General features: G+C 37.6%; 1 protein-coding gene across 4 annotated transcripts in view; it reads right to left on the bottom strand.

Annotated features, from left to right (window-relative positions):
* The window catches only part of LOC125225762, a 216,825-nt gene that overhangs the window by 23,997 nt on the left and 166,533 nt on the right, over nucleotides 1-26,295 (bottom strand). For all 4 annotated transcript variants that reach the window (XM_048129608.1, XM_048129609.1, XM_048129610.1 and 1 more), the window contains one exon: nucleotides 21,210-21,300. In XM_048129608.1, coding sequence (XP_047985565.1) covers nucleotides 21,210-21,267 — 58 coding nt within the window. In that variant the 5' untranslated portion in view covers nucleotides 21,268-21,300. The remainder of the gene's footprint in view (nucleotides 1-21,209; nucleotides 21,301-26,295) is intronic.

The following is a 26,295-nucleotide window of genomic DNA, read 5'->3' on the forward strand; positions in this document are numbered from 1 at the left end:
TATATTCATAAATACTTATACACAACATCAAAACACACACAAAAAAAGGAAAATTATACACGCAAAACGGCATAACAGTAGAAGCTGTCACGAAATGGTCTAATCTCAGCGTATTGCAGGCAACTTTCAGCTGATCTTCCGATTAAACCATACCTGGGGGGTTACCATGAAGTGCTAAAGCCGTTCAGTTTAGGTTGAGAGAAAGGGACGAAGCTATAGCAGTTCCATAGCTCCGTCCCTTTCTCTCAACCTAAACTGAACGGCTTTAGCACTTCATGGTAGCCCCCCTGATAGTAGTAGATTAGTAGATATTTCTATAATATAATATATCTTTGGCCACAGACGGCTAAGTGATACCGATTGACGTCAGTCCAAGACGCTGAATGCATGTTAATTGATTCGTTAATGTTAATTTCATTTTTATTACTTTGAGTCATTCTAAACAATGTACGGTCAACCAATTTGAATCCTAGGCCACTCTAGAACCCTGTCGTATTGACATCGTGCTTTATTGTCCATTGAAGTCACATTTGGCGTTGACTGTGAAAAGGTTCAACAGTGGCCTAGGATTCAAATTGGTTGACTGTACGTAAGTGTTACTGACAAACTATCTTGACTCTTTCTACGCTAAGTGCGTTTTCACATTATCCGATCCGATATCGGATGTCGGAAGGATTTCAATAGAAAAAATCCAATATGGCGCCTGTAATGTATGGGATAACGGTCTGACATCCGATATCGGATCGGATAATGTGAAAACGCACTAACTCGCAATGAATTTGATAGTCGTCATACTCCTTGCGTTATTCCGGCATTTGCCACGGCTCATGAGAGCCTGGGATCCGCTTTGACAAGTAATCCCAAGATTTGGCGTAAGCACTAATTTTGTTGGTAGTATAGTGTAAAACAGCGGTTCTCAAACTTATTTTCCAATGGAACCCTTATAAAAAGCAAAATATCTGATGGAACCATTAATTAAATGAATAAAAACTTAATTAAACGAAAAAAAGTTAGTTTGGGGCTAAGTTGATCTGTGTAAGGTGTCCCCAATATTTATTTATTTATTTAGTTTATTGCAATCTTTATTTTAATAAGTAATCATAATAGTAAAACCTAATCATTAGATTCTAATGTGAGGTATTACATGAAACTGTTTTTTATTTCTTGACAATTGGTGAATATTTGGTTTTATGGAAGAGAGTTGAAGTTGCATATCAGGTAACCAAAATTCACACGGAGCCCCCAGAGAGGCTTTGCGGAGCCCTAGGGATCCGCGGAGCACACTTTGAGTATGGCTGGTGTAAAATAATTATATTGAAAAATATTGAGGGACGCCTTACACAGATCAACATAGTCCCAAACTAAGCAAAGCTTGTACCTAATATGGGTGTTAGGCAACGATATACATAGTACTTACTTACAAGATATACATATTTGGAAGTATAGGATTTAAAAGTCACAATTTAAATAAATTGAATGTATATGATTTCTTTAGCTTGAAGATAAAAAAAAACTTCAGAAGCGACTTGCTGTATATTGAGCTGATTGCTTTCTTTACTTGTGTATTGAATTGCATTTTAAATTGAAATCGGAATGAAAACATCTGCAGCCAATGTTAATTTTATGCAAATACAAATAAATAAGATAAAATGGATATAAATTGTATTAAGCACGAGTTTTAATATACAATTTACACTGACAACAACTGACTGAGTACAAGAGATTTCTTCCCTTGGGATTTCAATGTAAAATTATTGTAATTCCTAATGAATGCTCTGTATAATTCAATAATCAGAATTTTAGGTAAGTTTTTTAAAAAAATTACTATAGGCTCTGACAAATACATTTACTACTCGTGCGCATAAAATTGAAAAAATAAAACATACATACATAAATCACGCCTGTATCCAATATAAGGGTAGGCAGAGCACATGAAACTACTCAAGTTTCAGTGCCACTCTTGGCAATTAAGGGGTTGAGAAAAAAACGACATTGTGAGAATCAAACATAATATGCTTCAGAAATGTGCTAACAAAGAGAGTATTGGATGTGTTTATGCACACAAACACCATTAACACATATATTAGATATATACATACATATCATCACGCCTGTATCCCATAAAGGGATAGGCAGAGCACATGAACTACTAAAGTTTCAGTGCCACTCTTGGCAAAAAGGGTTGATAGAAATTAAATTGCAATATTAGTTATAGTGCATTAGTGTTGCATTAGATATATACCAGAAAATAATAAAGATAAAGATTGATAGCAGTTTGATGAAAATGAAAAATGAAAATGAAAAAAGTATTTATTCACGCCACCACAAAGTATACATATACAATATTTTTCTTATAATTAATGGATATGTAGTTACATAAATGTGTGTGTGTGTGTGTGCGACCGGATAAAATCGCAGGTAGAAGCATGTTCATATCTTATCTATCATAGTGTCTAGCGTGTCTTTTTAGATTATCAGAGTTTACAGCTAAATCGAACAAGAAATAAAAGCTCACTCCATCGTAAGCCACGTCTTTGCCTTTGGCTAGTCTGTGGTCAAGAGTAAGCCCATTTATATAAAAAAAAGTCACTAGCGCTTGCCGAAGAGATGAAAGCACTTACCTACCCATTAAGTTCCAGCAAAAATAAAAGACTAAAAGCTCATGGACTCGTTCAATTTACGTCGTTAACTATGAATTTTTATAGGTACTTATAAGCTATGAGAAGGCTGGAAACATCATTAAAATCAGATGATGGCCGGTAATCTAGCCTGTTATTAAAAAATAGGTAACCATTCTTAATGAAGATTACTAAACCGACAAAGTGTTAGGTCAATAGATGTATCCCTAATATTTTTTAAAGAGGAATCCTTACAAATTATACGAGCTTAAGACTGGATCCACACTGACGCTTAGTTAGACGTTATATTATCGTTTTGTAAGGATAAGTTAAGACAACAAGGAACTTGTTAGTACCCGACACACTTATGAAGAGATGAATTATCTTTAAGGCATGGTTTACACTAACTCGACATGTCGTTAGGTTCGTTATCAGAAAACCCTAATCACTTTTAGTTAATTTCGAAAAAAAAAAAATTCATCGTTTTCATACATAATAAATGAATTAATTAGTGTGAAAGACCCTTAAGAATACTATTAAAGTTAGTGTCAAGTGATTGACGGCACATGTCAAAACAAATAACATTGGGAAGTGGTTGAGGCTGTCACACATGTGTTCAGTAATTATATTTATTTTTTTAATAACTCGACAACCGTAAGAATTAAGACACTAGTTTCCTAGAGAAATTAATTGTATTTGATCTAAAGAACCTTACAGTTAACGGAATTCTATAAAAACAGGGTGTCTACAAAGGAGCAAAATAAAGGTTTTATTTCAATATTCATTTTACGCACGGCTTACGCGAAACCCCGCATCACCAAGTCGCTGAGTCACGTTATAAATTGCCCTTTACCTAATCGTATCTACGGAACGTGTGGACACAGACACAGCTTAACTGAAGCCGTACAACGTCAAGCTGACTCATTCACGAGCCTTACATACTTAAGTCCGGTCACCGTTTATAAGTCAAGGGCGGGAAATAATGTCACATAATGCAATATGCTAACCATGCATTACGGCCGTTTCAATTGTTCATCTATGGCCCTTATCACACTGCTGTTCAGAATCACGTCCGAAGCTGTGATTTTTAACTTTTTTTGTTACTTTAAGACGCTACAGGAGGGAAAATGCTAAAATGGAATGCCCCCTTTCAATTTGGGAATTTTAGTTAAATATACTAGTGTAACTAACTAGATTTATAAAAAAAAATGTCCATTCTGAACAACTCTGTTAAAAGATATTGCGAAAAATTTTTTAGAATCGAGGTTCCGATCTCGATTGTTTCCTCTTTCAAAACTGAATCAATCGTAACGTTTGAGAATCTGAATAACAATGAAATAATCTGTTTAGTTTTTTTTTTGCGTTGGCTAATTGTTACCAATTTTGAATACCACACCTTCTCTTGCGCCATAATTAATAAGGCTGTTTTTGGATTTTTTTGATGGGATCTAGAGTTGTAAAAATAAGGATAAAAAAATAAAAACGGCCCGACATAGATAAAAATAGTAATAATCTGTGTTGAAAAAATCTTTGCTCTATCTTCAAAAACCAGAGAGGAAATAGTCAAGAGCGTTTGTATGGAGAACTGACCCCTCCTGTATCGTCTTAATCCTCGGGTTTTTCGGATTCGTCACGCATAGCAGCTTCGGAGTAAGATACGGAGGAAATCGGAATGTCGTATTGTCATCCCTATCAGCGAATCGGTCTTTTTTCTCACCAGCAAAAGGATCTGTATTTTAATTCTTACAGCGGAGAAAATTTTTCATCTTCCCAATTTGGTAAAACTCTTTTAGCAAAACGAAACAAAAGGGAAAAGCAACTTAATAAAATAAAAGGATCAAAAGTTACGGAGATTCTGCAGAAGAGTAAGCGTAATAACAATTTGGGATATTTCGATGCTCAAATTACATTATCATCTTCTCGTTTTATAAGTTTCTTTTTAGGTCTTATTTCGCTTTAAGATTATCGTCTCCCTAGGCGTTGTGTAAGATAAATAAAAGTTTAAATTAGTTAGATTTCCCAAACGTACTCGGAAGCTTCTTTCGCGGCAATATATTGTTCAAAGATCAGGCACACTAGAACTTATTTATTGTCCAGCCTAGTGGGACTCTAGCAGCTAAACAATACAAAACATAGGGAATACTAAATCTAGGAACAACGGGTGTATAATTAAATTCCTATTCCTGGCAAAACACAATATATATCGCCTAATACTGCAATGTCACAGTTTCGTTTTCTTTCAACCCCTTATTTGCCAAGAGTGGCACTGAAGCTTTAGTAGTTTCATGTGTTGTGCCTACCCCTTTATGGGATACAGGCGTGATTGTATGTATGTATGTATGTATCGCCTAATAATGTCAGTCATATCACAGTCAGTTTTATTTCATGAGTAACTAACGCGGTAACCGAAGACAATATTTCATATCACCTTGTTTATATGTTTTCATAAGATAAAAACATTAGGTGTTTCTTAAAATACAATCTACTTGTCATCTATACCTGCAACAAGGTAATAAGGAAAATAAAAACGTATAAAAATAGAAACAACATAAAGGGTATGTGGCTTAAAACCGCAGAAATATAACTGGGTCATGTTGCGACGAGAGTTGGTCCCGTGGGATGTGGTGAATGTTGTTATGACAGAGCGGTTAAATGTTTCGTGTTGTTTTGAATATAATAGGCTAGTTTCCTATAATTAAAATAAAATATTTAATGCAGTGCACGAAATAAAGCACCACAAAATTAGAACAAATATATGGACAGTGGTTGTGTTTAAACATAATTTCTATTTAATAAGTCAAAGAGAAAGATATAAAAGTAAATGAATTAACCGTGACGTCACTCCTCAGTATTTCATAGTAATTCCATATTAGCAAACCGTTTTGACAGTTCTTAAAAAGAAGCTGATTTGACTCGTAGGAAACTAGCCTATTGTAATACAGTTTACTTGTTCGTAAAAATAGAAGATCTGAATATATGCGATGTTACGCGTATATAATTTCACTTTAACCAATCACAATGTTTAGAGACCAATCACAACTGTTTAAATTGATCGCCAAGAGATAACTACCAGTAATGTGTCAAAAAACAAATAGTAGGCAATCTTCAACTGTGCGTTGCTCCAGAAACTGTATGGGTATAACGTATTTCCGGAACGATGCAACCTTCAAGAAAAAACGTACTGCTATCTGAAGTGCTGATTATTCCCCTACACCTTTATATGTACCTGTACCTCAGGAGTTGAGGGTGTTTTCGCTTAATACCAGGCGATGTTTTTGCTGCATTCTGTTGAATAAAAATAAACTGTAAATCAAAATCATCTATATGTAAAGCATGTACATTCCGTAACGTCATTGCACAGAAATATTGTCGTGGGTACAGTAAAGTCACGACAGCCGTTTGGACTGTGACGCAAGGGCCTCACAGAGTATAGACAGATCATCGAGATGTGCCATTTCCCAGACTACGGGCTTTGTTAGGCAAGGAGTCGTTTCACTTGCACGATACTCACGAATTTGAATATATTTAAACTAGAAAATCATGGCATTCATTATTAGCCGGGTCCACACAGAGCGAGGCACGTCGCGAGCCAATTTCCTCGAGCGACAAACGCTATCACAAAGCTTAAAGACTATGGCACGTCTAAATTTGACGTTTGTCGCGCGAGTGCCTCGTTCTGTGTGGACCCGGCTATAGGCGTAGAAATATGACTAAAAGGTAATTCTTCACGCATATTGACATCGAGATAATATTTTAATCAAGTTCAATTCAATATATTCCAGTTCTATGTGCGCTTGATTTTTTCGCGCGAAATGCTTCTAGAAATGATTTTAGGCTACGAGTAAAGTTGGCTCCACACATAAGGCACAATGTGTAACATAGCGAAATTCCAAAAGTATTGAGTGCACAATTCCGTTCAATATCGTCGTGTTGTATGCGCGCTCGATTTATTCCGAATATAGAAATGCTTTTAGGACTAAAAGGAAAGCTGGCGATAGACATGTGTATTCATACAACAGGGGATTTTTGATGTTTAAAATTCAAACGTAATATTATTATAACGTAAATATTCTTACACAGATTGAAATAAAGATTACAATGAAAGATTTTTGAAAGGTATCATAAGCTCCAAGCATTTTGATGCCACTTAGGGTTAGAATAAATTTAACAGTGGAAAAGAGGTGTGAATTGAACTCACGGCCTCTGGATCTTTATTCCAGTGCTCTGCCAACTGGGCCACCAAGACTTCAACCAAGCCAGCGAAATTTTTCACCTTATTATATTAGGTTAGATTAAGATGATAATATATATGTAATGAAAACTATTCATAAGAGCTTGTAATTAGGCCTACATGAATAAAGATATTTTGAATTTGAATTTATTGGTCTATGGGACCTGTACCGACAAATACCGTAAGAGCATTATACTTAAACGGCAACTGAACGCTGGAATATAGATCCAGAGGCCGTGAGTTCAAGTCTCATCCCTTTTTCACTTTTAAATTTATTCTAAGCGTAGTGACGACGTGACGTTTCTTACTGTCAAAAAGCTAAAACAAGCCTTAAATTAGCACTTTTAAATTCAATTAAGGCTTAGTTTAAAAAACTGAATAATTAAACACATAAAGAGTAGGATATTTATATAAGGTCCTAATTTATTAGATGCAGATATTTTTACAGCTGATAGTACTCGGTCTCTGGAGTATATTAAACCGTGAAACATTATAGCTTTTACGATGTTTTTTTGGAGAAAACGGAAAAACAAATTTGCTACGTAAAAACACCCTGTTTATGTGATTATTAAATGAAAACTCATTGAACAGATTCTAGTACCTCTTTTACGTATCACTTAACTGTAACTGGCCACTTCAATGACATGTGCAGTTTTCCCGCCGAACCTTTACGACATTTACAACAAACAATTGTTGACATGACAGACAGTGTTATTGTGACATGTGATAATGCACATGATGATCTTTTTTAGACGAGATTATAATAATTTTTTTGTTAGGAAAATGAAATCAAAAAAGTTACATGAAAAGATTTCTTAATTTATATTTAAAGTTAATTATTTTAATGTAAAGTATCATGTGTTAAAATATCTGCAACTAATAAATTAGGACCTTATATATTATTTAAGCTAGATAGGCGCATTTAGGAAGACGCCTACATTATCATGCTCCTTGCGTTATTCGGTTGGCTTTGGCAACTAACCCCAAGATTTTAGGAAAGCGACTGCCACCTGACCTTTCAACCGTAGCTTAGTAAGATGCCTACATATTTACATAAATTAACAATGTAAATTGATCTTGAATTGAACGCAAGAGATCTTGAGGTTTCTCAGACTGGTGTCAGATTATTTGAAGTACTAGTACTTGGTGGGTGAAGCTATGAACTTGACAATCCTTTTGAGCTACCTTTTATTTTACTTTATTAAGAAGAGCAGATTCTAACAAGCCAAATTTAGATTATGGACTATTTTCTTATGAAATTAAAAGTATCAGCACATTTTCAGAGCCTTTTATTTATTTTTCACTTACTTAAAGCAAGTTTTTTTTTTACATTTAAGGTAAGTTTCAGGTGGAATAAAAAGGTCCAAAAGTAGTCCGCCGTTTTCCAGTCTACAGCGACTGTTTCCCATCGGGCGGGCTTATCTGGAAGTACGTTAGTAATGTTTTCAAGAAGAATAAAAGATATCAAATATACAAAAGTAACTTCTGAATACTTGATCAAAACATTTTTTACGGATGTCTATAGCCAGCTTTAACCTAAGTTCATCAATATACTCATGCTTGAGATGCACCGAGAGCCGAGAAGGGATCACGATTCACGAGTACCAGCAATTAGGGACATACCATACATAATGTTTGTTCATTTGCAATGCAGACTAACTCTGATTGCAGAGTTGGTAATTAGTTTAGTTAGGATTTACTTGGAGAAATTGCCGAGGAACCTACTGTATATCGATGTGTTCAAGAAACTACAGTTTTTTTTTAATTAAATGGCTTCAGTCCATTATTGGGACTATTTCGCGTGTCAAGGCGATATGAGCTAATACTAATAAGTGATTCTGGTACGGTAAGTACGACAGCGTACGGTGAGTTAGCACTTGTAAATCGATAGCTAGATTTTACAAGAGCACGTGGACCACAGATGTCATATATACCATAGATCAAGCAAACGTATCTACTTAGCGTGTCAAATGAACTCAGTGAAATCCACTGAGTTGTCCGTCTTTACTCGCAGCTTGCAGCTTTCGGGCGTCAATTTTTGTAAGTTGAAGTCAACCAAAACATAAAAAATGCCTCGTTACGTGATATTCAATTGCAACAACACAAAAATTATGAACAATTAAGAGCCTGAGACATATTTAAAATTACAGGCAAGAATCAACTTCAGTACAAAATTTGACACGCTCGGCCCCTATACAAATATACGAATTTGTTTCTTCTATCTAAATTAAGTTCTGTGACGTGGACTACCGGCCGTTGACGGCAAAAAAGAGGCTAAACGCGTTTCAATATTAATTCATTTCATTTCATATTTCATTTCATCCATTCATTCATTTCATCATTCATTCATTTATAATTCATTAATGAACATAAGAAAAAAATATATTTACGACACGAGACCGCTAAGATGGCGCTCCAACCGGAAGTCCCAAGAAACTACGGTATGAAATGTCACTTTCAAAATTTACCGATCAGTATAATAGCGAAAAAAGATCGACATGTTAACCTCGTACGTCCCGGAGTACTTGTACAAGTACAAATTAAATTCAAGCTATTATCTCTTATAGAAACAAACGAAAATTCCAAATACAAAATCGGAAAAGTCGGCTTAGACTTACGAGGAATTCAAAGAGGACGTAGGTAGGCGTATATTTGCCAATAGAAAACAAGTACCTACAACAAACAAAAACTTTTCGTCAACAATACCTTGTTTCTGTTAAACAAGATCGATCAAGAACGGCTCTCTTTCTACAAATTTCTTCAACCTTATCAAGAACATTTTGTACAAACTGACTTTTAGATAATAATTATATCACGTTACTAAAGACTTGCACATGCACACATGTCTACAGTCAGCCAAGGAGAGCCGGGATGGTATTACGAGTAGCAGCCATTAAGGACATACAGACACACATAGACATGAATGTTTGTACATTTGCAATGCAGATTAACTCTGATTGCAGTCAGTTATTAGTTTAGTTAGAATTTACTTGCAGAAATGGTGAGGACTGATGATGATGAGCTTCAACTGTTTGACATGCAAGCCGACGCCCGATATAAGCGACTGAGCGTGCGAGCGGGCCTTACACATAGTGTGTTTTCACATTATCAGATCCGATATCGGATGTAGGAATGAAGTCGAAGGTCAAATCAAAAATTGCGTCTTAAATCCGATATCGGGTCGGATAAAGTGAAAACGCACTTCGGTCTTCGCTATTAACTCATAAAAATGGTAATAGTAAGTAATCTCTTTATTAAGGGAATTATAACTTTTTGAAAATAAAGTGAAGAAGTATATAATAAGTCAGCAACGCGCGAGTAACCTCGGGAGTTGTAAGGAAAAGTAAGGATCTAAGCTATGCATGTGCTGGGTTTGACGAAAAAAACATGAATAGATATGAACTCCTCCACATCGATTTTGATGACGGCGATCTCAGCAGTCAAGTTTTCCCTCTTGTGAGCCAGGCCAAACTTGCTCTTAAAAATTCGATCACACTCACGGCAGTACAGTTGACCAGCCGTGTTGTATGTATACACATAGGAGGGCTAAGTCTTTCCCGGCCCAGCCACGACATTGGTCTAAGCGCGACAGCGGTGAGCGGCGGCCATACATTGGAGCGAGACACAGCGATGGGACTTTTCATTCGCACGTATGGCTGCCGCTCACCGCTGTCGCGCTTAGACCAATGTCGTGGCCGGGCCGTTACGTAAATGAACTAGTAGGTACATTATCAGTAGAACTGTATCGTACCTACTATTTCTAGAATACTTATTATTAACAGATACATGCAGTTATCTAGTTAGGTTAATTATGAGCAGGAATTGACGCGCCCCCGCTAAAGGATTCAATCAGCAGATGCACTCGTGTGCAGGGACACAGGTGCAGTTTAAATGCATAATGCACTACTAACGTCACGCGATCTACAAAAACATCTACGGACTATACTCATACAAACGGCGGTTCAACAGAAAACAACTACAGTATAATACAGAGTACTATCGTACAGTATGGCCACTACCACTCACCGCTGAAAGTGCCGCCCACCCCCTGTCGGTTACCTCACTGTTACCGCCTGTCAAACACGCGAACAGTCGACCTGTCACTCATAATATTTCACTCATACAAGCGAAGTATTACGCGTTCACCTACACGAGCTTAGACTGTGTGCTAGGAACGCGCCTCTTTCATATATTTGATCGCCAGTGTCCGAGGTGAAGAAAATTCCGAAGATTTGGGCTCAGTGTCATGTTAATGAAGGCTAGATTTGACGAAATGTCATTCTCAATAACATAACAACTAAATTCGCAATAAATTCCTCCAGCTTTTCTCTGAAAAACACTGAAGATATCCAATTTTTATCAAGGTCAGCAATTCTGTCTCGTTAACCTAATTAAATCTATCCAATTAAGGAACATCATAAATGAAGAAGTTTCAAGTTCAACCTTTTCACTCATTTAATATTTAGGTACAAAACGAAGTTTTAAGAGCCAATTCGTGTTTTTCCACCGGGAAATTATATATTTAGGAAAGGGAAAGGCATGCAGATTTTACAAATACCATGTTGATTTGGTATCCTGGTACAATTAATTATATTTGGTAATTTTTCATTCCGGTCTATTTGTTTGAACGTATCTCATGAGTTTATAAAAAAAAAGTTTAGCATGACGAATTACGCAAACCTACTTTCCCCAATAGGTTTAATTGGTGTGTCAATGTCATTTACTTTTATTGCATTGTTAATAAAATAAGTTTAGTATAATCTAAATATATAAAAGAAGAAGCTGACTGACTGACATATCAACGCACAGCCGAAACCGCTGGTCCTAGAGATTTCAAATTTGGCACGTAGGTTCCTTATATAGTGTAGAGGAGCACTAAGAAAGGATTTTCCAAAATTCACCTCCTAAGGGGGTCAAATGGGGGTTCAAAGTTTGTATGGGGAAACAAGATTAGTTTGACTATTTTATTCGAAACTTCACAGGAATATTCCTTAAGACATATGACTTAATACGTGTTTCAGGTTTTTTGAAAATTTTACCCCTAAAAGGGTCAAAAGGGGTTAATAAAGTCAAAAAACCAATATGGGTATCGTTTTTATGGTTTATCGGGTCGCTGATCACGATAAATACAACGTTTTTTAAATCTAACGAGGCGGAAGTGAAATACCTCTCCCCTGTTGTGGTGCAATGGGGTTTAAATATCAAAAAAATATATATAGACTGACGGACATATCAACGCACAGCTGAAACCGCTGGTCCTAGAGATGTCAAATTTGGCACGTTGGTTCCTTATATAGTGTAAAGGAGCACTAAGAAAGGATTTTTCAAAATTCGCCTCCTAAGGGGGTCAAATGGGGGTTCAAAGTTTGTATGGGGAAACAATGTTAGTTTCACTGTTTTATGCGAAACTTCACAGGAAGATTCCTTAAGACATATAATTGAATACGTGTTTCAGGTTTTTTGAAAATTTAACCCCTAAAAGGGTGAAAAGGGGGTGATAAAGTCAAAAAATCAATATGGGTATCGTTTTTATGGTTTATCGGGTGTCTGATCACGATAAATACAACGTTTTTAAAATCTAACGAGGCAGAAGTGAAATATTATCCCCTGTTGTGGTGCAAAGGGGTTTAAATATCAAAAAAATATATTGACTGACGGACATATCAAAGCACAGCCGAAACCACTGGTCTTAGAGATTTTAAATTTGGCAAGTAGGTTCCTTATATAGTGTAGAGGAGCACTAAGAAAGGATTTTCCAAAATTCACTTTCGAAGGGGGTCACATGGGGGTTCAAAGTTTGTATGGGGAAACAAGATTAGTTTGACTATTTTATTCGAAACTTCACAAGAAGATTCCTTAAGACATATGACTTAATACGTGTTTCAGGTTTTTTGAAAATTTTACCCCTAAAAGGGTCAAAAGGGGTTAATAAAGTCAAAAAACCAATATGGGTATCGTTTTTATGGTTTATCGGGTCGCTGATCACGATAAATACAACGTTTTTTAAATCTAACGAGGCGGAAGTGAAATACCTTCTCCCCTGTTGTGGTGCAATGGGGTTTAAATATCAAAAAAATATATATAGACTGACGGACATATCAACGCACAGCTGAAACCGCTGGTCCTAGAGATGTCAAATTTGGCACGTTGGTTCCTTATATAGTGTAAAGGAGCACTAAGAAAGGATTTTTCAAAATTCGCCTCCTAAGGGGGTCAAATGGGGGTTCAAAGTTTGTATGGGGAAACAATGTTAGTTTCACTGTTTTATGCGAAACTTCACAGGAGGATTGCTAAAGACATATGACTAAATACGCGTTTCAAGTTTTTTAAAAATGTACCCACTAAAAGGGTGAAAAGGGGTGATCATGTCAAAAAACCAATATGGGTATCGTTTTTATGGTTTATCGGGTCGCTGATCACGATAAATACAACGTTTTTAAAATCTGACGTGGCGGAAGTGAAATACCTTTTCCCCTGTTGTGGTGCAATGGGGTTTAAATATCGAAAATAGCCATATGGATTTCTTTTTTATGTTTACTTCTGGTTCAAGAGGTTTCAAATTACACGTAAGTTCCTTAGAAGAGCACTAAGAAAGGATTTTTCAAAATTCACCGCCTAACATGATAATTTGACAGGGACAGGGACAGGGACGGGGCGGGGCGGGGCGGACCGGGACGAGACGGGACGGGCCGGAACAGGGATAAGGGTAGGGATAGGGATAGGGATAGGGATAGGGATAGGTATAGGGATAGGGATAGGGACGGGGACGGGGACGGGGACGGGGACGGGGACGGGGACGGGGAAGGGGACGGGGACGGGGACGGGGACGGGGACGGGGACGGGGACTGGGACGGGGACGGGGACGGGGACGGGGACGGGGACGGGGACGGGGACGGGGACGGGGACGGGGACGGGGACGGGGACGGGGACGGGGACGGGGAATATATATGGTAAGCGTGTTCAGTGGATACATGTAGAAGTATAATGCCCCGCTGCACCTTAATCGAAATAATTGCGGACAAATGTACCTACATAGAAACCTACGGATCCAAATGAAAATCTTATTTTTTGTAAACGTTTGAATAAGAATACTTTTATTACGCGGGCGAAGCCGCGGGTAAAAGCTAGTATATTATACAAACCTGATGATTATCTTGCAATTTCTACTTTTTACAAGCTATTCTACTTGACTTGTTAGTATGTTAGTTTGGGACTTGGGTCAAAACGTAGAAGCTAAATTTGACCCCACTTCCCGGTTTCCGATTGAGCTGAAATTTTGCACACATATGTAAATCACGTGACAATGCAATATTATGGAATCATGGAGCTGATCTGATGATGGAGCAGAAAGGTGGTTACAGGAACTCTGTTATGAAACGTCGTATCCCTAATATCTAGTAACGGGTTTTTAAAAACGTCTCGGAGAGCAGTAGATGATTGTTGAAAGAAAGGTACAGTCGGCGATAAAAGCATGTGCCAACAATTTGCCAAAAAAAAAACTTATTCCTGATTTTGCCACGTGTTGAACAATAAAACGAATTTATTGGTGTAATAAAATAACATCCAATAAACTGAAATCGAATAAAAGTTTAAAGTGCTCATTACCTATTTACTCTTCCAAACTTTATTGTCAGCGTAAAACGTTAATTGAACTTTGGAAAACGTTAATAAGTTCTACTAATTCGTGATGGACTGTTTCAAGTTGTTTTATTTCTGATTAGTAAAGTTTTTAATTATGAAAAGTTTAGGTGAGGTGACCGTTGCTAAGTGGTTGATAACTTTGAATTTTCAGGAAAATAAAATTTACACATATATTAATATTATAAAGCGGGCCCCTGGCTCCCATGAGCCGTGACAAATGCCGGGATAATGCAAGGAGGATGATGATGATGATATTAATATTATAAAAAGTAGGTTTGTAATGTTTGTATATCCTACATTTATTACATTAGCGCAAATTGAGAAACCTTTTGTTAGATAACCCCCTGTACTCTGTAAATGGATTTGAATTTTTAATGACCGATGATATTATTATGCCTATATTTCTCTGTTATATAATATTTTCTTGCTTCGTGATAATTTCATGATATTGTAACTTAATTTATTAATTTTATTTAGCTTGGCATGTGTATTTTCTTTCTTTGTAAATGACGATCCTTATTGGGAGACACAATTATTTTTATTTGGAATCCAAGTATTATGTAATTTTTGACGATCATGATGAGAAGATAAACATAATTTTGACAAGTAGCAAATTTATAGTGTAATTTTTATAATGAAATAAAGAAATCTAATCTAATCTATTAATTAATTTGGGTTTGGACTTTTTTATTTTTTCAATGAAGTAATTTGTGAAGTGGCCATGCAATTTCGTAGCTGGGTGTACATTATTGTCAAGGAAGACCAAAAGCTGGTCATGGCGACATACTCTAGCGACAGTCGCGACAATCATTGCTAACCCTGCTGTAGATGAGAAACATTACGAAGACATTTTACAAGAAAAATATTGTATATAATCAAAGACCTTATATTTCAATACTTACTTATTACGATAATTGGAAACACGAGAGTTTAGGCCATAATTCAAGCATTCGTGATTTATACAGTATTGGAAACGGAAATGTTTTTAGGTCGCGTGCGTAAAGAAAAATACCAACATAACAAAATCACGAATTGGGGCACTTCGGCCATAACACTAGGAAGTTTTGTCAGATTACGTTCAGTTTTTTTTTTCTAAAAAAATGTTATTGATAAAAATTAGCAAAGTTTTGTATCTTGGTAACAAATACATATAAATAAAAATTAAAATTTTGAAAAAACCCCCGACCGCGACATAGTGAACCGATTTTCATGAAACATGGCTAAGAGCACTCCCGACTAACTCAGCTTTCAAACAAAAAAAAAACTAAATCGAAATCGGTTCATCCGTTCGGCAGCTACGATGACACAGACAGACACACACACAGACAGACAGACAGGCAAACAGACAGACGGACAGACAGACAGACACGTCAAACTTATAACACCCCGTCGTTTTTGCGTCGGGGGTTAAAAATGACAAGACACGAACGTTTATTTATGACTATACGTGTAAAGCATGAGTTGACGGCCCTATGCAGCAGCGTCGACTGAGGACACTTGTATGAACTTCAATTGTTTGTCATGCACGCCGCACGCCCCTCCCCGCTGCACGCCCAAACTAAACGTGCACTTTGGCCTTACACTAAGATTGTAGCCAAAGCATTGCGGTTCTAGCCATTCTGAAAAATGCGGCAGTTAGTTTTTTTTGCATTGAAATGCAACATAAAATATGAAAAGTGATCAAAGCATTCAGAGTAAGGTTTCCCAGCCAAACCCAACCACGAATATCAAATTTTATTGTTGCTACATATATCAGTGTATAACTGTATATTAGTGTTTCTACTTGGAATAACAAAATCAAAATATATTCATAAAATAATTTAATTTCTACGTAAAGATAAATCTAGAAGTCTGGGTGGCTAGCCGAATGGCACAATCGCTCACGAAACGCTCACGAAACGAAGCGCTAGTAGATATCTATCTCTATCGCGCTTGCGTATTGGCGCGACAGAGCCAGCGGCGTATCGCTTTCGTTTGGCGTCGGAGAAATGCCATTCGGCTACGGGGCCTGGTGACCTCAGCCAGGATAAAAAGTGTTATTTTTCGGTCTCTCGCTCCCCACAGATTTGTTTAGGATCCGAATGGATGTTATTGAGATTTATCGTCTTTAGCCTATCTGGAAAATAAAATCTTAAGCAATATTCAGTCGAGGTAATAAAATAATATGTAAGGCTTTCTATACTATACTAGGTATGTACTATAACATTCTTCAATGTTAGTTAGGTATGGATAATATTAATTTCGTATTTAACACTAAGGCAAGTATAAGGAGTATAAAGAAAAGAACACCGGTATAAAACAAATGCCCAAATATTTTATATACTTACTTATACAATATTTTTTAAGTTTTAAATATCATAAGGAAATACTGAAACTTGATTGGCTGTTACACAGAATGCAGAACGTTTTTTGACAACAATACACTCGTCTCCTCTTCGCTGTCAAGTTCAACTTCTCAGGAAAACCAGAGTTAGAAAAGTGTAACACCCGAAATATAAGAAGCCACGCGGTTGGTTTGAACTTTTGAAGGGAGAGCAAGATTTTTATAAACTTACGAAAGTTACGAGTACCTATACGCATCCGATACATTACATTACATATATTACTTCACACGTAGAAGGCTAAGTAACCTTAAAAGTAGTTGTTTTTTTTTCTATATTACCTACGCGTGAACCAAAATCCGGGTACTTTTTACTTTATAGGTACTATATAGTTAATCAAGACTAACATGGTAAAGACTCGTGAACGTATTGTAACACTCCTCCTTGATTAGCCCCAAGACGACAGCGAGTAGAATACTCGATGTTACTTCAGTATCTCAATAAGGGATGTTACGGACCTTCGCCTCCGGATCCGTTAAGTCGGAACTTCCGTTTGCTTTTACACCTCCGGATCCGCCTCCGTCTTGGCTAATTTTTGTACCGAAAAATAAAACTGGAGATTTGTCTGACGCCAACAACTACAGGCCTATATCCCTTGCGACTGTTATTGCGAAGGTATTTGACAGTGTGATTAATGTACAGTTAAACGAGTCTGTGAGACCTAACCCCAACCAATTCGGTTTTCGACCAGGGTTATCAACGGAGAGTGCAATACTGTGCCTTAAGCACACTGTCAAATATTATTTAAACAGGAAAACGCCAGTATATGCGTGCTTCTTGGACCTGTCTAAGGCTTTTGACCTGGTTTCCTACAATATCCTATGGAAAAAATTACAGGCCGTTAAACTACCTAATGAGACTATTCAAATTCTGAGGTATTGGTATGGGAATCAGGTCAACAGTGTTAGGTGGTCAGGAACTCTATCGGACCCATACAGGTTGGAGTGTGGGGTCAGACAGGGGGGTTTGACCTCACCCACCCTCTTTAACCTGTATATTAATGAGCTTCTCGAGGTGCTCGGCAAAACTCATATCGGCTGCCATATTGATACAGTTTGTTTGAATAATTTGAGCTACGCGGACGATATGGTTTTGTTGAGCGCTTCGGCTTGCGGTTTGCAAAAGCTTTTGGGTATTTGTGAGACCTACGCTATCCAACATGGACTAAAATATAATGTAGCTAAATCCCAATGCTTAGTCTTTGAACCTAGCGGCTATAGAATACTTAAGGTACCTCCCATCAAATTGTATGGTAGTCCGTTGGAGAGAGTGGAGTCCTTCAAGTACTTGGGTCATATTGTCACCTCAGACTTGAAAGATGATAAAGATATCGAGCGCGAAAGGAGGGCCCTGTCAGTGAGAGCAAACATGATTGCGCGTAAGTTTGTACGCTGTACAAGGGAGGTGAAATTAACCCTTTTTAAAGCATTTTGCACCTCCCTGTATACGTGCAGCTTATGGTCGCAGCGGGCCTACGGGGCTCTCCGAGTACAATATAATAACGCGTTCCGGGTGCTGGTGGGGCTGCCCCGCTTCTGTAGCGCATCACGGATGTTTGCTGAAGCGCGTATAGACTGCTTTTATACAACTTTGCGCAAACGATGCACATCCCTGGTGCGCCGGGTGCGGGCCAGCCCCAACCCCCTCCTGTGTTTGATAGCCGAGAGGTTGGACTGCCCATATTTAAGGCATTGTGAGGACTTGCATGTTTCTAGAAGTACGTATTATGTTTAACCACTAATTACGTGCTCCTAGAAACATTGCCCTAGTAGTCTAGTATTAATGTAAATAAAATAAGTACTAACATAGTTCTTAAGTGCAGACTAACCATAATATTATACTATGAGTCATACTGTTACTCGAAATAAAGGAATTTATTTATTTATTATTTATTATTATATCGCACCTTCGCCTCTGCCTCCGGTATTTTTTAGCGAAGTTGTAACGGAGTTAAACGCATTGCATTTGGCGCGGCAGCGAGGCGTACTCCTATAAGTTTTGACTATATCTCAATACATGCAACCTTCTTTAAAGTAGTTAATAGGTACTCGGCTCCGGCTCCGCATCCGATAAACCTCCGGATCCGCAACTGGGCTCAACTTCGGCTCCGGCTCCGGATCCGACTGCGTTAAAAAAATGGAACTCCGAATCCAGCTCCGGATTACCGGTAAAGTCACTTCCGTAACATCTCTAATCTCAATCCATACTATCCATCCATACTAATATTATAAATGCGAAAGTAACTCTGTCTGTCTGTCTGTCTGTCTGTCTGTCTGTCTGTCTGTCTGTCTGTCTGTTACGCTTTCCCGCTTAAACCACGCAACCGATTTTGATGAAATTTGGAACAGACAATCTTTAGACCCTGAGACAGAACATAGGCTACTTTTTATTTCGAAAAAAAGGGATGAAGGGGTTGAAAAAGAGGTTGAAAGTTTGTATGGGATTTCTTAATTTTAAATGATAAAACCATGAAACTTTATATTTTAGCACTTGATAAGAAATCATTGAACATATATTTAAAGTCACATACAGGTCGAACGCGATTAATTAACATTATTTTTACCTTTAAAATAAACATGGTGGGAAATAAACATTATCTAAAAGCGGGTAGATTATATTTATTTGTCTACCCCGAACATTTATATAAATTAATATCGGGTAGTTTTGTGTTGTTTACATCTCCGGTGACATTTTGCTGGGACGTCAGTCTTCCGCGACCACGGCCAGTGCAACCTGGCCGAAACGTTGGGAAAAAAGGTAAAAATAATGTTAATTAATCGCGTTCGACCTGTATGTGACTTTAAATATGTGTACAAAGCGCGAGAACTTATAGTGTTATATCATTAAACATCTTGATAAGGGATAGGGATAGGGATAGCGATAGGGATAGCGATAGGGAAAGCGATAGGGATAGCGATAGGGATAGCGATAGGGATAGCGATAGGGATAGCGATAGCGATATCGATAGCGATAGCGATACGGATACGGATAATATGGGTATCGTTAGCGGGATACGGATAATCGGTCGGCGGTCTCTTACAATCAATGTGCTCTAAGACGATCGTTGTTTGCTTGCTTGAAGATTACGTTTGCGATAAGTATAAGCAAAATGTAAAAAATTGTAAGGGATAATAGAAAAAAAGTACTTTTTACCCACCGATCATAGTGTCGAAATACGGGCTATGTGGGATGTTTATAAAGGTTTCCCCAGCGTATATAGAATTACCTACGCTGTGGTCGATGTGTAATATTTCTACAATCATTGCAAGCAAAAGTATTATGTGCAATCGAAATAATCGCAGATAAATATACCTACAGAGAAACCTACGGTCCCTACGGATCCAAATGAAAATCTTAATGAATACTTTTATTACGCGGGCGAAGCCGCGGGTAAAAGCTAGTAATAAAATATGCAGAGCCAAGAAATGCATACGGTTTCATCAAAAATGCTGAATTATACTCGTACTCCGTTGACGTAAATGGCTCCTTTTACGATCCGCTTTGTGACAGACTGATGTTTTTGATTTACGTATTCCGTTTCAAGTTTTCTGTCGCTATTACATGTTTAATATATTTAATAATAACTGGATGGAAATTGCGACTGAAGAAGTAACTTTTGATATATGGTAATTCGTTCTGCGCGTGCGAAGTTTTACATTTCGTCTGGGAACCAGCAGGTATCGGGCTTCGCAGTTGTAATAAAGTTTACGTATCGCTCTCTGATATCGGAATAAGAATGATTCAGAACCTTAGAGTGTTTATCTGTTTATTACTATGGTAGCAGTTGAATTCAAGATCTTTACAAAAAACGAAAGTTTTCGGATGAGAATATCTGGACTTGAACTACGAGCATAACATTGATTACGTACTTTCTTGTCACTTGACAATATGTTCATCCATGTAGTAGAACCAGGGTTGTAGCAACTGCCATGACTAGGCAGCCTGAAAATCTGATACTGGATAAGTGATAAAATCAAAAGCATAATGGCCCGGCTGGGGTTGAGAGACTTGAGAGATAAGCGATATAATTGAGCGAAAAAGGTGACAAACGAGAATCAATCTATGTATAGCATTGCATAATCCACCACACTGCTCCGCTCTGGATACGTAGCCGAAGGGCACAAACGCTCACGAAACGAAACGCTCGTAGATATCTATCTCTATCGCTCTTGCGTATTGAAGCGACAGAGCCAGGCTACCTTTCGCGGGGTTTCGTTTTCGTTTCGCGTCGCAGAAATGCCATTAGGCTACGGCACCTGTTAAGACTCGGTGATCACCACACATCTCCTATCTCCGAATGGAAATCTAAACAAATGTGACAAAGATTAATGCACTTACATAGTATAGTGAGCAGCGTCGTCACCCAGAACCAGTGCATCCACCAGTGCAGCGTCATGACGGCAGCGTGGCGGGGGTTATCGGCGCCGATCTGTGGACAACAGAATTTGTTATGACCAATATTATTTTAACTTTCAACCTTGAGAAGTTGGGACAGTCGAACTATCTACCCTCCACCCCCTTCACGACATAATCAGTTGTCAAGCTATGAAAACCTGCACCTGCCACAATACAATACCTATCAATCACAGGTGCACATTGCGGAGTAGTAGCTATATCACCTATATGTCGCCCTGTTGATTGTAACAAATAATACTAACTAGGATAGCGAACTTCATCGCTATTGTCTACCTAACTTTTCTGCTACCTATAAAAATTCCCTATTGAAGCGTAAAGTTGCGAACAGTAGCTAGTCAAGTAGAAACTGATAAAAAAAAACATTCAGTCGAATTGAGAACCTCCTCCTTTTTTTGAAGTCGGTTAAAAAGGAGTGTAAACGATTGTACTGGGAATGGGAATGGGCCGGTCATATTTGTTGCAGAGATGACGATCGATGGGGCCGGCAAGTATTACTGTGGAGACCTACCCCCTTATTCATAAACGTTCACTAAAGTTATCAATCCGATAAAGTTCGTTTGTCCCTTTCTATCACACCAATACGTCGGAAAGGGACAAAAGAACTTTATCGGCTTGATAACTTTAGTGAACGTTTATGAATAAGGGGGCTAGACTGGGAAGCCGAGGTGACGGGAAACCACGAGCCAGATGGTCGGACGATATCAAAAAGACGGCAGGGCTGACCTGGCACAGAACCGCCGCTTATAGAACAGAATGGAAATCCATGAAAGAGGCATATGTTCAGCAGTGGACGCAAATATGCTGAGAAGAAGAAGAAACGATTGTACTCCTGGTTAGGGGTCATGTTATATAACATTTTAAAGAAATGTGGTCAACTGGTCAAAATATTTTCATTTCTCATGATCTGAAAGTCGATCGTTGTTGTCCTAAAAAGTGTGCAAAGCTGATACACACCTCATTACACCATATCACATTTATGATACATATGAATATGATATTATAGCTAAAAAAAGTACCAACGATAGTCCTCAAAATAACTGTCAGACGAGATCAGTATTGCCATATCTGCCGTATTATACCAAAGGCATAATCCTTGGAATTCGCTTCAATTGCGTTCTTTTATGCACGGGAAACCCGAGTCCAATATAAATTCCTCTGCCCGGTGAAAAATAAACAAGAATTGTAGCGAAATGGCCGTCGAGTTTGAAATTTCGTCGGTAAAATATGATAGTAATAACAAAGCTTAAGAATTCGCCGGTTTCAAGGCCTCGTTAGGAGCTCAAGCTTAAGGTTGAGGCACGAGCGATGGTCCTTGTGATTCGCAATCCTTATTGAAATATAGAATTTACGAAATGTGATAGTACTGAGAGCTTGTCACCAAATTAGCAATGCCAACCGTATAAAAATTCTGAAATTCACGGAAATTCCCTTGAGAGGAAGAAATCTGGAAAACTTATATTTTAGGAGTAGATCTTAAGCTGCAATCCTTCTGTAGAATCCCAGAAGTTAATTTGAAGACACTTAGGTTGACTTGCAAACTGTCCTGCCATTCCTGACTAACCAGTAACCACACACGGTGTAGCATGAGGGAACCGAAAGATTTTAACTACGCATTTCGGAGGGCAAAATAAAGATAAAATGTTATAAGACATCAAGCAAATTTAGCCAAAACATTTTTTTGTAATGTTTTTTGATGTATTTTGACATAAAAAGTAAATGTTATTCGTAAAACTTGCACTTAAAATAAAAAAATACATTTTTTTTCTATAAAAATACTTTTTTACTAGTTATTTTTTGATTCTATCAACGAGAATAGTTAGATGAGTCCGATAACGGCATCATCGCCATCAAAATAGCGTTTTCTTCTGAAAAATAATAAGTATGTAATTTTAATTTTTTTAATGCTTATAACTCTGAAAGTAGGCGAAATCCAGAAAAGTTTATTTGACATTTTACTCTTCTAATATGATGGTGAATAGGCTGTTAAAATTATTCGGTTTCTTTTACACCGTGTATAATTATGGGCAAAGGCGGCCTTTTCTTCCTAGACAATTGTCAAGCAAGCAAATTTTACCAAACTACATGAACAATGATGGAAGCATTGCAGCAGCCTAAGGCGATTCCGAACAATTTAAGCTCAAAATTCCCCAGAGCCATAACAGAAGATAAAGTGGATAAGTAATTAGGGACCCTAAAGTTTTTGGTATTTCTGCTGTGAAGTATGATATTAACAACAAAAAGTATTTATAATTTTGTCGATTAGGAAGGGTTGGACAATTATATAATAACTCAAGGTACTAGCGGTTTACCAAGGGTTACATTTAAAAATAATTAAAACTTGCATTGAAAGACTTGCAGAATGTTGTGTATTGAAAAATAATATCAGATTTAAGGACATAGTCCTGATACTCCTGATTCAAAATGATCGAATCATAATTTCAGGATAATGATATGATTACACCGCTGAACATTATCAAATGCCTTCCATACACGCAACATATCGCTTATACATAAGCACTGTATAGAAAATTGACCCAGGAGTGACCCAATGTTTCATCCATCACCCACTAGTCATAATTCATAATACTGCATATAGTATTTAATTTTATTATTTTTGTGATATTGTTGTTGGCATTTTCAGAAATTAGGACCCAAAATTAGTGACAGTTGTTAATAAAAATTAACTCTATGTCAGTTTTGTGACGGCAATAAAGCGTGAAATTTCTTATGTTTTATCATTTATCGCGCGACCATGATTGCTCTGCTGGCTGCACCATGTAATGTAGGTATACTAGGTATGCTATTTACTTAATTCGGCTGCTGAAATCGTAGCACTTTACCATTAACATTTAAGTAAGGTATGTCTGGTGACCACGCGCTATTTGTAAACGCTTCAGAATGCGGTGTCTGTGTAACCTTCCTCTGAACTAAGCTGGATATAATGAAATAATGAAAATATGTATATACATAGTAATATCTATACATATATGAAGATTCCTTACCCAGCCACCTAAAATAACTACAATATACATACATAATCCAACACGTGCCGAGATCTGCTATTCATAATGAATCCCTTTTCTTTTGCTTCGCAATTTATCAACATTTAGTAAGGTTATCTTTTGTTTTTTCGACGCCCGCCCACGTACAGTCAAGGTAACAAATATAGATGAGGACAAAGTGTCAAAAATATATACACATGAGTGACATGACTTTATTCCTGATAGGTTGGCCTAACTGGATCACAAACGCTCACTTATGGAGAATAACTCGACAAGCATACCCCATACACGAAGAAATCCAGACGCGGAAATGGCATTGGATTGGACACATCCTCAGAAAACCTGATACCCACCTATCCAAAACCTCACCTATCCGGAAAATGGCCCTAAATCACCTAGGAATGTCCGACGCCCGAAAGCGATAAAGCGCAAGCGCATATCATAGCGCTTCGTTTCGTGAGCCGTGAGCGAATCGACCTGGCGTCGCTCGGTTCAACAGGAGCTCAGGGTGCTAGGCATGGGGTGGGAGGAGGTTACCCAAACTGCCCAAGACCGGAGTAAATGGAGAAATATGATTCGAGCCCTACACTCCAGCAGAGGGTAACAGGATGCAAAGAAGAAGAGGTTGTGAATACATATTTTTGGCAATTTGTCCGCAACTATATCAATAGAATATCGAGGAAGCACGATGCCATGTTCCATCAAACTGTTGAAACCAATTTAGTTTTCAACTGCTCTCACTTGAATTCGCCAAGTAAATGATGTCGAAACCAGTAAGTAAATCTGTCAATGTCGTTCAAATCGATATCATTTAAATTCGACACAGAAATAGAAAAGGAGAAACTGCAACCTCAAAGTCTTCCAACATATTTAATCCAAAAGGGCTTAAGTCACTATGAAAATAGTAGAAAGTGTAGAAACATAAGACTTTTTTAGTAAAGCAGTACCTATCCTAAAGTGGCTTATGCTTAAAGCATGTTGACGTGCCATCAGCATGTGCTTAGAATGTATCAACATTAACTTGCATTACTGTCTTTGAATCTTATTATGTGTGCAATAAAGTATATAGAGGTATGTCAGTCTGTTAAAGTATATGACAATGCGGATGGTGGACAGTGGTAAATTACATACTATGTTGATGGCTAGATGAAGGACTGACAAGATGGCAGACAAGTTCCTTCGCTTTATTATTTAAGGATTATAACCACCGCACCACTCATATTGCCTTACACAAGCTTCCGAAGAATATTTAGCTTTATTTAGACAAGAATATGCTATCGGATATTAATATTTTACGAATCATGTTCGAATCGAGTCGTTAATGTATTTAGATGTTTCTGCACTTTCTGTAAACTTCCTGCCACGCACAGCTAAACTGTGGAATGAATTGTCGCCTGCTGTATCTCCGGACCGATACGACCTTCAAATCGTACGAAGAAAAGAGCGTACACCCATCATAAAGGCCGGCAACTCACCTACAACACCTCTGGTGTTTCTGGTGTCCATGGGCGGCAGTGATCGCTTACCATCAGGCGACCTGTCTGCTCGTTTGCCTCCTATCCCATAAAAAAAATACAAGCGGAAATTTCCACACTGAAAAAGTAAAATTTCCTCCCAGGGTACGCGCCGGCAATGAATATGCATCGACAAAATGCGTTGTCGTGTCGTATGCATATCGACTATCGAGCCATGTCATATGCATATATGCATATCGCTTCAAATTGGAGTTGGACGCCCGTTGCGTGCTAACGTTCTTAATTCAAAAACATTGATAGCTATAATTTTAGGTACTTTGAAAATTCGTTTTTGATTCGTTAAAAATATTCGCCTAATAGACCATAGACTGATAAAAACGAATAGGTCTCCAGGGAAATGAGTTATTTTAATCATTATTAATATTACACATATAAAACTATATCTTGATCGTAACTGAATAAACAAAAGCAACACTACACAAGCGTTTTTAATTTTAGTTAAAGAAACGTTCATTTTGACACTGATAAATC

The sequence above is a fragment of the Leguminivora glycinivorella genome, chromosome 4, assembly GCF_023078275.1.
Source record: "Leguminivora glycinivorella isolate SPB_JAAS2020 chromosome 4, LegGlyc_1.1, whole genome shotgun sequence".
Lineage (NCBI taxonomy): Eukaryota > Metazoa > Arthropoda > Insecta > Lepidoptera > Tortricidae > Leguminivora > Leguminivora glycinivorella.